Source organism: Prunus dulcis, chromosome 5 (genome assembly GCF_902201215.1).
Source record: "Prunus dulcis chromosome 5, ALMONDv2, whole genome shotgun sequence".
Lineage (NCBI taxonomy): Eukaryota > Viridiplantae > Streptophyta > Magnoliopsida > Rosales > Rosaceae > Prunus > Prunus dulcis.
In genome coordinates this window covers 12,024,057-12,039,710 of record NC_047654.1, presented here as the reverse complement: position 1 = coordinate 12,039,710, position 15,654 = coordinate 12,024,057, and the positions used below count along the sequence as shown (strand labels likewise).

Genomic DNA, 15,654 nt, shown 5'->3' with positions numbered 1-15,654 from the left:
GTAACAATCTGAATATCTGAGATTAAAATTCCAGAGACTGTTGTAGTTGTTAATGATAGACGATGGTCTCAAAGCAGTTGAGCCCATCCAACTCCAGCGCGAACCGTGGCGGTGCCTTCTGGCTCTGCTTCTTCTTCACAGGCTGAGCTTGTTGAGGCATGGAGATGGAGGCCTCCCTGTTGCCCTCTTGCTTTGCACCATTCAAATTATCTGCAACTGATGCCTTGTTGTTCAGCACAGTCCCAGTACTCTTCTGCTGCTGCTGTGTAGGGAAGGAAGCCTTCACCGTCTGGCCCAAAAACTCAGCGTAGAAGAAAGCATCAAACGAACTGAACACGGAATTCATGGCTGCTTGTACAAGTTCTGTGTTTTACTGCTCAGATGAACCAAAACTTGAAAACCCAATTCTTGAAATTGAAAAAGTTTGACTTTTGAGAGAAAATAGAGAGAAGGTACTTGATTTGAGGGACTTGTACAGAAAATTGAAATATATAGCGTTTTTGGGGAAAGGAGATGGAAAGTTCGAGAGGAAGTGGCGCTTTTCCTAGTTGCTCTGTAGTCTGTACTAGCCGCGTATGGAAGGCTCCAGGTTGGGTGGAATTTGCTTGGAAATCAAGTCTTGGTGTCTCCTCTTGTGACTTAATCTATTACCTTGACTTGGAAAATTGTATGCAAATTGATCACACTTGCCCAAAAATTTACTTTGGTTTTTTCCTTTTTATCTTAGGAAATGGAAAGAAGAATATACTTCACAACGCATACAATACTTAGCGTCGCCAAATATGAATATCATAAGCTAGATACAAGTTTCTCCACTTATAAATGATTTGTCATTGGTGGGGCCCCATGATTAATTGCCAACAACTAGTTCATGTGATTAGATGTTTGTTTAGTGAGAAAGAATAAAGCTTTATGTACAAATTTGTCTGCATAAATAATGCACAAACGAATTTTCACCGTCAAGTCCTTATAGATGGGACAATAATGGTGAATATAATTTTGCATTTATGGAAGTTCCACAGCAACTATCATAAGCCATGACAAGGTTCTAGTCATAATAAATAAATAAAAAACATATGAAGGGATCAACTTGACTAGATTTACTTTTTGCTTACACACAACATGTTAATGATATGCATAATCAATTTATAAGGTGACATAAGTGTTTTGCTTTTTCTTCTTTTGATGATAAAAAAATGCTGCAAGTTGAAACATAATACAAAAATGGACTTAGCACAAAAGGTACATAACGTACAAATCTATAAAAAAAACATTACACGATATTATTTGATTTATATATAGTTTAGAATACTCGTCTATCCTTTAGAACATAATCCAATTATTTTGTACTTGTTTTTTTCCTCCTCATTAATAAAACACTATCGCTTTTGTGTAAAAAAAAAAAAGAAGAAGTATAGTTTACATTAAGTTTGAGAAATAACAACTTTGGATTTCACAATTGAACACAAAGAAGTATAATTAATATAATATGATGTGCATGTATATCTATCTTGTCGACTTAATTAGTCACATTCCAATAACAGTAAAAATTTATTGCAAAGCTAGAAGGGACAAGACAAGACAATTCAGACTTCTTGGTTGTTCCATGGGAAGAAGAGTAGCTGCCACCTAAAGTTGAATTTGGATTTTGGCAAAAGACTGCTATTGGAGAGTCAACGGTCAACTTATGGATGAAGATGGAAGGAAGATGGGAGCCATTGGAGTCTATGTAGGGTTGTTATAAGTACTATTCAACCTTGAAGACTTTGAAGTGTATTTGAGCTAATGAATGAAGTGTGGGCTTCTTATCATTTCGATATTGGTAGTTCTGATATGCAATCAAGTCCAAATCGTAAACTTGGCGAAATTAATTGATGAAATTTGATGTTGTAAATGTGCAATCAACCCAAAACTTAACCATTTTGTTTCGTTTTTCTTAAAAAATTTACACTTGTGACATCCAATCTCCAACCACAAAGAGGTGACTTCCTTTTCTTGCGTTCCAAATGTTAATGATGGTCTCTCTCTAAAATTCATTTGGGCCGAAAAGGGCATCAAGAATTTAATAAAAACTAGGCCCACTTCAGAGAAAATAAGCCTTTAGTTGTCGGTGGCCCAAGAGTAGATTTCCCTTTCTTGGGAAAAAGGAATGGATGGCTATGCCCGATTGTGATCTCAGAATTATTTCATTTTATTTTGGAGTTTTCTTTATTTATTTCTCAGGTATTTAATTCTTGATCACAGGGTTAAGTAAAATAAAGGGATGAACACATCAAAAAGATCCGCAAATTAGTTGAAACAATTGTATTGCAGTATATCCTATATCAACATTTACAACAATTTTTTGAGATTAAAAATTCCAGCGGCAGTCGTAGTTTTTAACGATAGACGAGGGTCTCAAAGCAGTTGAGCCCATCCAACTCTAGCGCGAACCGTGGCGGTGCCTTCTGGCTCTGCTGCTTCTTCACAGGCTGAGCTTGCTGAGGGAAGGAGGCCGCCTCCTCCCTGTTGTTCAAATTATCTGAAACTGAGGCCACAGCCCCAGTACTCTTCTGCTGCTGCTGGGTAGGGAAGGAGGCCTTCACCTTTTGGCCCAGAAACTCAGCGCACAAAGCATCAAACGAACTGAACATGGAATTCATAGTTGCTTGTAGAAGTTTTCTGTGTTTTACTGCTCAGATGAACCAAAACTCGAAAACCCAATTCTTAAAATTGAAAAAGATTTAGACTTTAGAGTGAATTTGGGATGTTTGATTGAAAAAATTGTGTGTTTTACTGCTCGGATGAACCGAAAGTCGAAAACCCAATTCTCGGAATTCAGAAAGTTTTAGACTTTTAGAAAGAAATTGAGATTTGGTGATGGGGGTTTGTGGAAGAAATTGAAGCATATATAGGGTTGATTGGAGGAGACAGATGGAAAGTTCGAGAGAGAGGAGGTAGGTTTTTGGCCTTTTCCTTATTGGATTGGATTAAAGAATGCGTGTGAAGGGAAATAGGCTGGATGCTCTGTACCGCCGCGTATGGAGACGAGCCTGACACAACTTGGCAAGGAAGAATTCAGGATTCTAAAGACGGCTACTTTGGAATGAAGTCACTTCTGACTTGGAAATTTTGTGCACATTACTTTCCCAAGAAAAAGAATAACTTCCGTTTTTTTCTTTCTATTTTTAGACGGGGCGGTTTATTATTGGAAAGAAGAAACATTATAAAGCATATAATATTGGAAGAAATTATGAAACTCCTTTTCCCATGATTTAATGAATCTAGTAAGTTTATGTGTTACAATATTCACATCTCTATTAACGCGGGATTTAGCTTAATACAAAAGGATATCGATTTACAAATTTGTAATCTCAAATTTAAACATGCGACATAAAAAAAGTAAAGAGATCAACTTGACTAGATTTACCAATTTCCAGGGCGAGACAATTTCTCTCTTTCCCTTCGGTTTGGCGATAAAGAAAGAAATTGCTGCAATTGAAATATAATACAGATTAACTTTGCACAAAAGCTGGTACATGTATATTAAGTTTGTTTGTGAAATATCAACCTTGGGTTGCACAATTCACGCACTTGATTGAACTTGATTGAATTAATATATAATATGATGTGCATGTATATCTAGCTATCTATCTACTCCGCTGTGGTTTGGTCTTCTTCCAGTATCATTGAATATGTCTTGGAAAGAAGGACAATAAAAATCAGACTTGTTGGTTGTTCTTTGGGAAGAGGATAGGGATGTCAACGGGTCGGGTAGGGGCCGGGTATGATAATACCATCTTCATTCCCGCTCTCTATCCCTGCCCCCGTCTTCGAACCCATACCCGCCCCAAATCTCCGATTTTTTTGCATAAAAAAATATTTATCATACATTTTAACATTAAGTTTCATATTACATTATCATTCAATACATCCAAATTAACTATAAAGTTCAACTCAACTATTCAAAATCACATCAATATGAAATTCCATAGAAAATTAGGAAGAATTATGAGAGGGAAGTTAACTTATGGTTAAACATAAATATTATAATTATATATTTATTTATTTAAATATAAACATATATATTTTCGGGTTGGGTTCGGGGATGGGAACGCCAATACCATCCCCTCCCCATACCCGTCGGGGATTTTTCAAGTTCGGGAATCTCCGTACCCGATACCCATTTAGCCCCGAAATCTCCCCCTATTAAGATTGAGGATCCGACGGGGACCCGCCTCTACAGGAATTTTTGCCATCCCTAGATGAGCCGCAGCCTAGAATTATTTCTGCCAAGACTAGCTAGTATTGAAGAGTCAACGGTCAACTCATGGATAAATATGGAAGAAAGCGAAGATGACCAGTGACCGCTTTGGAGAGAGAGGTATTGGAGTTTTTGATAAGGGAATGACGAAACCTCAGAAGGCCTCATTCATGTATGTATAGCAGATTGGTGGTCGGTTTTGTTCAAAGGGTTGAAGAATGAGTGACTTTATTATTATTTTTTGATAGTGATTGGGGAAGGAATATTTACACATAAATATTCATCGATGTCTGAAAATTTCGAACCTATTAGCGTGATGATTTTAATATTTGAAAACAAGTCCTTGTTTCAAGTCATAGTCTTCTTTTTCCCTTCTTCGTGTTCCACTTTTTATTGATGGCCTCTTAAGCTTCATTTGGGCCCAAAAGCGCATCAATTACTAACCCAAAAAACAATTATGGGTTTCATAATGTAGTTGCTTTATAGCCTTATATTACATGAGCAGTCAAATTCTTTATAAGTCCTTGTTAAGTTTCTTAATTTTTTACCTTCATATTCTCACACGTTCTAGCACGTGTGGTGAATTTTTAAGCCTAACACGTGGACAACTCATATTGGGTGACTTGGAGTATGTGTGATTGTTAAACTTTCACACGTGGGCTAACATGCTCTGATACCATGAAAAAAGTTGAAGTTCCACCCCAAAACCAATTGGCAATGGAGAAAATAGCACAACTTTTTATAAGTATGTAATATTATGAACATAAAGATATGCACACACTTGGTATGTAATGAGTATTGGAATTCCACTTTATTCTGTGAAATTATTTGTAGGCATAGACTATGCATGCGTAAATCGTAAGTAATGGGTTTTGCAATAATTTTGATTCTTAATTTTCTCTCTGAGTCTTGAAATTATTCCGGTTCACAAATACAAAGATATTAAACAGAAAGTACTTGCCCAACATGAAAATTTGTAATCAAATACATGAAAATTCAAATTGATTAGGAAAAGTAGTTGATCTCATAAGCAAACATAAACAATTATACCATACCACAAAAGATTTTTCTTTGTCACATACCAGTGATTAAAAAATAGTTTGCATTGTTTTAACACAATTGAAAGTTTGAAACTTCTTTACAATCTCATAAAACAGTATGAATGAATTGACTGTCTCTCCCAACTAGCCAAAGTAAGTAACGTCTGAACAAATACTAAGTAGGTTTGATGAACTTGGAAACTAGCGTTTCAAAGCAGAACAATCCATCAAAGGAAGGAGCAAAAGACAGTGCATGGCTTTGCGGTTCCTCAGCCAAGGCTTTAGGTTTAGACGATGAACTGCTGCTGCCCACATTCTTATACTTATTCTTGATCTCATTAATTTCCTTCTCGGCTTCAGAATTCTCGGCATCCTTTGGTTTAGTGCTATTTGCCTTGTAATTAGGCAGAGGCAAACCAAATTCATCATCAAAATAATCAGCACATATGCCTCCAAGAAATCCACCGAAAACAGACATTGTTGTCAAACAAACAGCAACCTTAAGGATTAGGTATTGAGGAACAAAAGATTATGGATAAGCACAAGGATTGTTTTGGCCTTAATATACAGCAGAGGGTTTAGGATTTTAATATTCCTAGTGAATTTAGAAAGGGTTTTGATTTCCTAGTTTAAGCACAACTGCATGCTTTTCCCTCCTAAGCAAATTAGTAAAAAGTCGTGTTGGAAATTCTTTGCCTTTGGTTTCAAGTAGGACTTTGCTTTTTATAGTGCTTCATCTTTTATATCTCTTCCAACCATATTGTCGGTAGATTATCTAGGGATGAAGGGTCACATATTCCATTTTGACCACAGCATTATCACAAAGACACACCAAAAATGGGTTGAAGAATCTTGACCAATTTCCTATAATATTGTTTTTTTTTCCTCATTCTACTTATTATTCTCATTGGCAAAGTGCGTTTAAAGATTTTTAACAAAATTCATACTTAAGGCAAACATCATTTTAGCTATTAGATCGACAAATTCGCTATTTTCTATCGTACATAAGATAAACACGATTGTAGCAGTAACAGAATAGGCCTCTTTTTTGAGGACTTATACAGATTTGATAGTACTAAAAGTGCGTTTAAGTTGTCAAAAACGATTTGTGAGTATAGTAATTGTTTTTGTTTTTGGATTTACTATAAAAAAAGAAAAAGAAAAGGAAAAAGAAAATGAAAAAAGAGTCAGTCAAATACTCCACAAAACAATGCGTGAGCGGAGAGACTGACCAAAACGGCGTCGAGTTTAAACAAATAGAACCTAACGTAACCTATTAAAACCCCCTCCCTCTTCCCTCCACAACTCGCATTCCAAAGCCAGCGGGCCCCACCAGCGTCGGAATCTTACGGCCCAATAAAGCATATTTCCTTGTTCCACCAAAGAAAGAACCACTCTAACCTACTCTTCCCCCCACCAACCTAACCGTGCACCCACCTCATTTCTACAATCCCAACCTGCGGGACGCACCTCCAGGCTCATCACCTACCCTTCAAAATCACCACACACAATCGTAACCGTCCATCTGTTTGACTCGACATGTCAAAACGCGCCAACGTGGAGGAGAATCTCGACACGTAGGCGGAATTTAATTTAAAATTAAACCCCGTTAAATGCGGTTTGAGGGAGGCCCGCTACCCGCGTATATATATATATATAACGGCCCACCACAGCGCCAGCCAAAGCCTCTGCAAGCGAAAAATTCAGAGGAGGAGGAAATCGCAAAGTTCGGGTCGAGATCCGGCGAGCCTCGTCGGGTTTCGCCCATCTGTCTTGGAATAGTTAATTCGGAGCCCCGAACCAACGGTCTTTCCCTTCTCGTCTCTTCTCTTCTCGTTGCGTTCGCAAAATGAAGGCGTCTGGTACACTGGTGGCTTCGGTGGTTGCCGCGTCCACCATGGCTCTTACGACGTCGTCTTCGTCCAACCAGGTATGTACATGAATGCTGCAAATTTTTCATATATTTTTCTCTGTGAAGATTGAAATTGGTGATTGGATCTGCCCATTTCTCTGCTTTGGTGTAACTTCGATTCACGAAAAGTGAGTAAAAATCCCGTCTTTAATCTAATCTACATGTTAATTGTGTTTGGTTAGGGGGTTTCTTCTGCGGCGGTGAAGAACGGTGCACAAAACTGTCAAACGGCGTCGAATAAGGAGAAATTCGAGCCGAGATTCGACGGGTTGAGGTTCATTGAGACGTTGGTGACAGCGCATAGATGATTGTTGGCGCGGAGCTCTTAATTAATTGTAAGCCCGTGATTAGAATTCAATCAGAGACAAATTTCTTTCCTTTTTCTTGTCTCTTCTTCTCCGAAGTTGAAGACTTTTTTGGTGGGTTTGGTGTTTATGTTCTCAATCTCGTAATTATCAAGTGAGAAGCTCTCGTCTTTTCCTTAAAAATCTGGTCATAGGAATCTTCGTGATTCCAGTACATGTCACAAGGTCTGGCCTTTCTTTGTATTTCGTTGTAAATTGTCGGTTGCAAATTGGTTTGCTTGCGGACTAAATTATTTGGAATTGTATAAAACACATTTTGCCAGCCTTTTACTTATCATAATCATATGCTAATTAATTCTTAAATTTGCCTAAGACGAAAGGATTTATCAAGTTGTTTTCGTCAAATCACCCAACGGGTTGGGTTTGGTTGCCTGCCCTGTTTCAATTTTAAATTATTTTTTGCTGTTGCTTAAAACTTGCGTAGCCTATTATTAGTCTTTAATCCAGAAGTCAAAAGAAATGTTTTTCATGTGAAATTGAGAACCCTTTGGTTAATACTTGTACACTTTGATTTTCGTGAAGAATCAGGGAAACATGGAGACCTCCCAATACCTTGCGTATTCTAAGATGGGTCCTAAAGGCACGGGCCAGCAATTAGGGAAGATCTCGTTGTAATTTTTATTTTTATTTTATTTTTTTGGGGAAAGGAAGCTTCCTTAAAGAAATGAACGTAGGGCACCTTTTCGTGGGCGATTAAAGTCGGTTGACACATCGTGAATTTGGAAGTTCATTACTTTCTCAACCCTTCAATTTATTTCCTTGAAAATTACACATTAAATAACTCCAAAAGTAAAATTTACGAATTTATTTTAATATTAAGAAGAGAAATACCAATCATATTGTCCAACAATATGTGGTGAACACTCATGTACTTTTACAATCTAAAAAAGAAAAATACTAGTGACAAGCAACGCTCCACGCATTTGTTTAGGCAGAAAACTTATGGCTACAAGTAGGAGGCAAGCTCTTGGCTGAATGTCACTATAGCAGCTGTACCTTCATTTAGTGGAAAGCTATGGGCCAATGGAGGGAAGACAAAAAGTACAAAATATGAAGCAGGAATATTCAATATTTAATTTCCTAGAAGAAGAGGGGTTGAGAAAATAAAAATAAAATTGTGAACAACACCGTATCATAATCATTTGTTGAAACGCACGTTAAAAAAAAATCTTGAAAATCATGTTCACGACAGACAGCGCTGCTTCTAGTCCCACGTCGTTTTCTTGCAATTGACTAGTAGTGTGGTGGGTCGTGTGTTGTGTTGTATTCTTCCTGTTTTCCTAATCAGAAGCTTCAGTTCTAGTTTGCTTCTCTAAAAAAACACAGCCACAAGTCCAATAAATGGCAAACAAGATAGCATGTTACTTGTGACTAAAGGCGTGTTTGCAGCACCAAGTCCATTGATCTTTTTTTTTTTTTTTGGGTAAGTACTATGAGGTGTCCTGGCCCAGCTTGCGCTCACCTCGACTAATCCTCACTCGCGAAACTGAACCTATTACTAAGTACTAACCATCAAGTGTTGCAACTGCTAGGACCCGAACTGGCAAGCAAACCCAACCAAACCAAAGCCTTACCCAAATAACCAAGCCTAGTAGTGTGGGCTTAAAACTAAACAAGGCATTAAAATGATTGGTTGTATGTGAATCTTGGGCAAGGGCACTCCTTACCCACCATGGGTAGTTAGCAATTAACAAATGCTTAAAAGTCCATTGGTCTTTAAAACATTCGTCATTAGGCTACTTGACAATTTTATATGGTAGAAAAGGATGTGCACTGAAAACAGTAAACACAATAATAATGAAAAATGAGAAAATAATCAAACTGAATACGACATGACGAATGATGATGGAGATAATTGAAGCGGAAAAATGGAGATTTGAAAGGTGTAACAGGGTGTTCACCAAAAAAAAAAGGTGTAACAGGGTCAATTAACACTTACAACATTTGTAGTCATTAAATCAGTAATTTACCTCATTAACTTGTATCTAATTTTTAATTTGCTCTCTATTCTTTTGTTTTAGAAAATTAAGGATATGAACTTTTTTTTTTCATCAATTTTCCCGTTGTCGTCAAAATTTCATACAATTTTCAGTTAAATTATTTTTAAAAATTATTATTTTTAAAAAAAATTGAAGAAAAAGAGTACCATCCTCCACTCCCACAGACCTCCGCCCTCCACCTCCCCCTTCTGTATTTTTCATCCCCCAAACCCAGCCCACCCCACTTTTCCTCCGGGTTTTTCTTCTCCTCCCATTCCCCATGACCACCACCCTCCACTCCCAGACCCATTCCCCATCCCCAGCCCCAGACCCATTCCATCCCCATTCCCTATCCCCAGCCCCATACCCATTCCATCCCCAAGCCTTTGCCTCTAGACCCAGACCCATCCCTCCCTTGTGCTCAAAGTGGCTGTGAGGTGCTTTATCGGAGAATCCCACCTCAGGAAATATCATATTGGAGCAACATTTGGAGCTTCTGGGCAGCTACAGTAGTTGCGACAAATTACGAGAGTCCCACCTCAGGATATATCAGATCGAAGCAACATTTGGAGCTTCTGGGCAGCTACACCCTTGGCGACAAATTAAGAGAGAGAGAGAGTTTATTTCAATTTTCTGTTTTTTATTTATTATTTATTTTTAACGTATAAAATGACCACTTTGCCCTCATATTTAACTGCAAATTAGATAAAATGTTTTAGAATTTAGACGATATGGGGGAAATTGACAGAAAAAAAGTTCATATCTTTAATTTTCTAAAAAAAAAAGATATGAGGCAAATCGAAAATTATGCATAAATTCAGAGGGTAAAACACCGGTATACCCCTGTCAAAATGCCATGAGTTGATTGAACCAGTTCAGTTTGTTTAAATTTCCTCCTTACGAGTAAAAAGGGTTAGACCAATGCTAGCCGAGGTGTAGGATTTAGAGATGGATTGGAGGCATTTTTCAAATCTTATTTTGTGTGGTATACATTTAGCACCAAATCATTTGCACCTCTCAAGATTTCAATATTTTGGAAAAGACCAAAGAGGGAAAAATATTTTTAAAAGAAGTCAAAATGGACTAATATTTTTTTATTTATTTTTGAATTTCTTAAGGAATTTTTTACAAAAAAAAAAGTTTTTTTTGTTGTTAAAACCTAAATTTACTAATACAAAATTGGTGAAGAAAACAAGGGTAGGGTCCTCCTCACCCTACTGAGCATTCATCTTCCTCAGCTGCAATTATGGGCGATCACGATGATAAAGATTGTTGGTTGCTTCAACCACGTCCGTGCATAATTTAATATATAAATGCAACTTGGGAACATTTTTTAAGGTACCGAGAAACGAACGACCGTCCATTTTCAGCAACAACACACTGCATAGAGTCAATAAACTCTCAAGAAAACTACTTCAACTGTGCAGTTTGATTGCTCCACAAAATATCTGGATGTCGTTTTGTACCTTGTCTGCTTCCTATGCAGGAACCCTCCCTATCAAAAGCCCCACCACCACCAAGCCATGCACTCTAAACCGCACGATTACCACTCCAGACGGTGTCGTTTCCGCCACTTGATTGAAGAAAACATCTTCAGCTGCTGCTGCTGCTGCTCTGTTCCAACATGAGGTGCAATGAATGGCCTCACGTTTGTGGAATATGCAAAAACCGCACGTGATCATGCTTGAGGTTTGGAAGCCCAACCGCTGCCTTTCTGACACGTGTCCCGGCACAATAACGTAGGTGGCAACTACAAATCCCCACTTCCCCAGTGACCATTTCCATTTCGCACCAACACACACTCTCTCAGCTAGCTGTTTGAGTGAGACTCGGACACTCAGAGAGAGAGAGAGAGAGAGTTACAGGTGCTTTGTCAACTTGAAACTTGGTAAGAAACTTGACCAATACCATTAAACATTAAATATTTTTGCAAATGATTTAAATTTGGTATGATCAGTTCCGAAATTTGCTCTTATCTTGATAAGTTTTAGGTACTAAAACCAACGTTCAGAGTTTTTCTCAATTGGTTGTGATTTCATATTTTTAGTACAGAGTAAATGCAAGTGTAAAGGAAAACACTTTGGTGTCTGATTTGATAATCATTTCTTTGGGTATATGTTGCTTGAGTGATCTATGATCCTATGAGCCTCAAAGTCTTAAATTTTGATTGATCAGCAATTTTGGCTATCTTTTCTTTGAGTAATCTCTCACTCCTATGAGCCTGAACGTCTTTGATTTTGCTTGATCATCTTGTTCTGTGTCTTGGTTAATTTCTGTGGCTTAGAGGCTCAACTTTTTAAATTTTATTTTTTAGTTTTGAGTGATCTCTGTGAGCTTCAGAGTCTACAATTTTGCCTGATCATTTTTTTTGGGTTTCTTTTCTTTGAGTAATCTCTCACCCCTGTGAGTCTGAAAGTCTTTGGTTTTGCTTGATCATCTTGTTCTGTATTTTGGTTAATTTCTGTGGCTTAGAGGCACAACTTTTTAAATTTTATTTTTTAGTTTTGAGTGATCTCTGTGAGCTTCAGAGTCTACAATTTTGCCTGATCATTTTTTTTGGGTTTCTTTTCTTTGAGTAATCTCTCACCCCTGTGAGTCTGAAAGTCTTTGGTTTTGCTTGATCATCTTGTTCTGTATTTTGGTTAATTTCTGTGGCTTAGAGGCACAACTTTTTAAATTTTATTTTTATGTTTCTAATTTTATAAGATTTGTTTGGTTATGTGTTTCAGAGCAAGGTTATCAGATATGTCGACTTTGGCAGCCTCACACTTTGTATCAAGGACTTCCCCTGTAAATGGAGGTTCAGTATCAGAAACCAGAACAAACTTGGGGCAGATGGGCCTCTGGAACCAGCCAATGACTCACAATGGGCTAAGGTCTTTGAGCAACTTGGATATGCTTCGAATCAAAACCCGTCCTAATGCAGTTCCTAGGCAAGCCATGAAAAAAGCTGACAAGACCGAGGGTGATCAGTGTGTGGGGAAGATTGTATGTGGGACAGGCATGAACTTGGTCTTTGTGGGGGCTGAAGTTGGTCCATGGAGCAAAACTGGTGGTCTTGGTGATGTTCTTGGAGGCCTCCCACCGGCTCTGGCGGTTTGTGAATTACTTGAGTTTGATCCATGTTTTTCATTTCTCTGGTTTAGTTTGACTGATTTTTGTGCCTGATGATTGATTTCTAGGCTAACGGGCACCGTGTTATGACCGTATCTCCACGCTATGATCAATACAAAGATGCATGGGATACTAGTGTACTGGTTGAGGTAAGTCTTGCAGTTAGTATATGCCTCTTGAACTTGAAGAATCTAATGTTGTTTCCGGGCTTCTTTCTTATTTAGCAAGTAATGTATGTTTAGGAAAATGTGCCTCAAATGATCAGAAGTTTTGATTATGCAGATAGAAGTCGATGGTAAAATTGAAACTGTTCGCTTCTTCCATTGCTACAAGCGCGGTGTTGATCGTGTCTTTGTGGATCACCCATTGTTCCTTGAGAGGGTATGAATATTCTCTTCGTTGTCTAAGGCCATATGTTTCTAGATTATTGTATGAATGAGGGTTCAATTAGATCTTTGACTGATGCTTGGCTTTCTGGATATGAAGGTATGGGGCAAAACTGGATCCAAAATCTATGGTCCCAAGACAGGAGAGGATTACAAGGACAACCAATTGCGCTTCAGCTTGTTGTGCCAGGCATGTCATGCTCTTTTCTTTCATTTTCTTTTTCTAACTTCTCATATATGAATAAAGTTGAATTATGAATTAGTCTTTTTTTGAACTTTCAGGCTGCTCTGGAGGCTCCAAGGGTTCTTAATTTGAACAGCAACAAATACTTCTCTGGACCATACGGTGTGCATCTCACTCTTTTTCTTTAAAAAAGAGTATGATTTCTTCAAGAAATAGCATATTATTAAGGATGTATCCTTGGCTACCTCATTGCAGGAGAGGATGTTGTATTTGTTGCTAATGATTGGCACACTGCTCTTATTCCCTGCTACTTAAAAACCATCTACAAGCCAAGGGGTCTTTACAAAAATGCCAAGGTAAGGTGCCCTGAGTTTGAAGAGCATTATTTTACATGAAACTGTAATAACGCTTGATAAATGAATGGCAGGTTGTATTTTGCATCCACAACATAGCTTACCAGGGCAGATTTTCCTTTTCGGACTTCTCACTGCTTGATTTGCCCGACCACCTTAGGGGTTCTTTTGACTTCATTGATGGGTATATATTACACATTTGATGTAGCAACTATATTAAGGGCTCAAAAGTTTACTTTGTGGATTTGGCAAAATTTTCCTCTTTCTGAATGTTTGGTTAAATTTGCAGGTATGCCAAGCCTGTGAAGGGAAGGAAAATCAATTGGATGAAGGCGGGAATATTGGAATCAGACAGGGTTGTGACTGTGAGCCCATATTATGCCCAAGAACTTATTTCTGGAGAAGACAAAGGTGTGGAATTAGATAACATCATCCGTAAGACCGGAATCACTGGTATTATAAATGGCATGGACGTTCAAGAGTGGAACCCAGCCAGAGACAAGTACTTAGATGTCAAATATGATAACACAACTGTAAGTAAATCCTAAGAGTTTTCAATACCTTGACATGGCTGGCAGGAAATTTTTTGTACTGATCAGAATTGTATGTCCAGGTACTGGATGCAAAGCCTGTATTGAAGGAGGCCCTTCAAGCAGAAGTTGGGCTGCCAGTTGATAGGGACATCCCGGTGATAGGCTTCATTGGTAGGCTGGAGGAGCAGAAAGGTTCAGACATTCTAGTAGAAGCCATCTCGAAATTCATTGGAGAGGAAGTACAAATAATAATCCTTGTAAGTATCTGTGATGAATCAGCTTTCTTTACCCTGTTGCTGTCAGCAGTAGGCATAGAGGTGAGTTTGATGGAAGGATGTTGTTTCTATTAGGGAACTGGCAAGAATTATCTGGAGACGCAGATCAAACAGCTGGAGATCAAATATCCGGGCAAGGCTGTAGGAGTGGCAAAATTCAATGTGCCATTAGCCCACATGATTATTGGTGGTGCTGATTTTATGTTGATCCCAAGTAGATTTGAACCATGTGGTCTCATTCAGCTGCATGCTATGCGATATGGAACGGTAAGGAGCTAGAGCTAGATTTGTACATCAACAACCAATGTCTTAAAACTATCAGTCACTTCCTCTAATTATGCTGAATGCAATATCTTTAGGTGCCTATTGTTGCCTCAACCGGTGGACTTGTTGACACTGTCAAAGAAGGCTTTACAGGATTTCAAATGGGAGCTTTCAACGTCGAAGTAAGTCAATGACTTGCTTTGCATCTGTGACGTCACACAATTGCACTACTTTTTTTATATTCCTTTGTTCCACTTATCTTCAAAATAATGAATTATGTGTTTTGGTGGGTTGTTTTAGTGTGATGAAGTTGACCCAGCAGATGTGACTGCAATTGCTACTACTGTCAAGAGAGCTCTTGCAGCATACGCTACTCCTGCGTTAAATGAGATGATCCAGAATTGCATGGCCCAAGATCTTTCGTGGAAGGTTCGTACGATACTCAGTCACTAAGCAGCTACTTCTCTCATAAATTTTGAGTTTAATATTGCTTGGTTTGCAATTAACCGTGTCCGATCCAATGCAGGGACCTTCAAAACAATGGGAAAAGATGCTTTTGAGCCTGGAAGTTGCCGGTGGCGAACCTGGAATTGAAGGGGAAGAGATTGCTCCTCTTGCCAAGGAAAATGTTCCCACTCCCTGAGCATTAAGTTTCTAGTATAATATTAACCTATAAGTAAGCTAACTTCCACCGGTGGTAGCCGCTATTGGTTCTTGACCTCCAGCTCCAAGCGATAGCCATATGCTTTTGGTGGAAATCTAAGCTTTTCTGTAATCAATTAAGTTTGTGAGGGTGAAAAATGATCTTCGAGTTGTGCATAATTTAGAATCTGACATTTGTTTGCTGTGGTTATGAAGACCTGAAGAACAAGTGTTGCTTTTCTTGCCTAGTCTTGTACTTTTAATACATATTGCAAGTAAACAAAATAAAATTTTTAGTGTTGCAGAAAAATAAAATAAAGTTTTTTTTTTTTTTCTTTTTTCCTTTCTGTTTTGGTTTTCGTAG

The 15,654-nt window shown here is 38.2% G+C and overlaps 1 protein-coding gene and 1 long non-coding RNA gene across 3 annotated transcripts; both read left to right on the top strand.

The window, feature by feature from the left end:
- Positions 1-6,942: 6,942 nt before the first annotated feature.
- LOC117626963 lies at positions 6,943-7,863 on the top strand. The gene is made up of 2 exons (XR_004585696.1): positions 6,943-7,213; positions 7,378-7,863. It is a non-coding gene; the product is annotated as an uncharacterized LOC117626963 (long non-coding RNA).
- A 3,454-nt stretch (positions 7,864-11,317) lies between these two features.
- LOC117628492 (granule-bound starch synthase 1, chloroplastic/amyloplastic-like) lies at positions 11,318-15,618 on the top strand. 2 transcript variants are annotated; one of them, XM_034360965.1, is made up of 14 exons: positions 11,318-11,427; positions 12,269-12,635; positions 12,722-12,802; positions 12,936-13,034; positions 13,140-13,229; positions 13,322-13,385; positions 13,479-13,579; positions 13,651-13,760; positions 13,866-14,109; positions 14,190-14,366; positions 14,460-14,651; positions 14,744-14,830; positions 14,949-15,077; positions 15,175-15,618. In XM_034360965.1, exons 2-14 carry the CDS (start codon positions 12,285-12,287, stop codon positions 15,289-15,291), a joined length of 1,842 nt encoding a protein of 613 aa, XP_034216856.1. In that variant the 5' UTR covers positions 11,318-11,427; positions 12,269-12,284; the 3' UTR covers positions 15,292-15,618. The 2 variants fall into 2 exon arrangements, with proteins under 2 accessions (XP_034216856.1, XP_034216857.1); XM_034360966.1 differs by lacking the exon at positions 11,318-11,427 and adding an exon at positions 11,565-11,738.
- Positions 15,619-15,654: the final 36 nt, after the last annotated feature.

Excerpts from the sequence above, each read along its gene's own strand:
- LOC117628492 (XM_034360965.1), top strand. The coding sequence starts at position 12,285 with ATGTCGACTTTGGCAGCCTCACACTTTGTATCAAGGACTTCCCCTGTA. Across the intron at positions 14,367-14,459 it reads AAGTACAAATAATAATCCTT|GGAACTGGCAAGAATTATCT; the intron begins GTAAGTATCTGT and ends TGTTTCTATTAG. Across the intron at positions 14,831-14,948 it reads TGGGAGCTTTCAACGTCGAA|TGTGATGAAGTTGACCCAGC; the intron begins GTAAGTCAATGA and ends GGGTTGTTTTAG.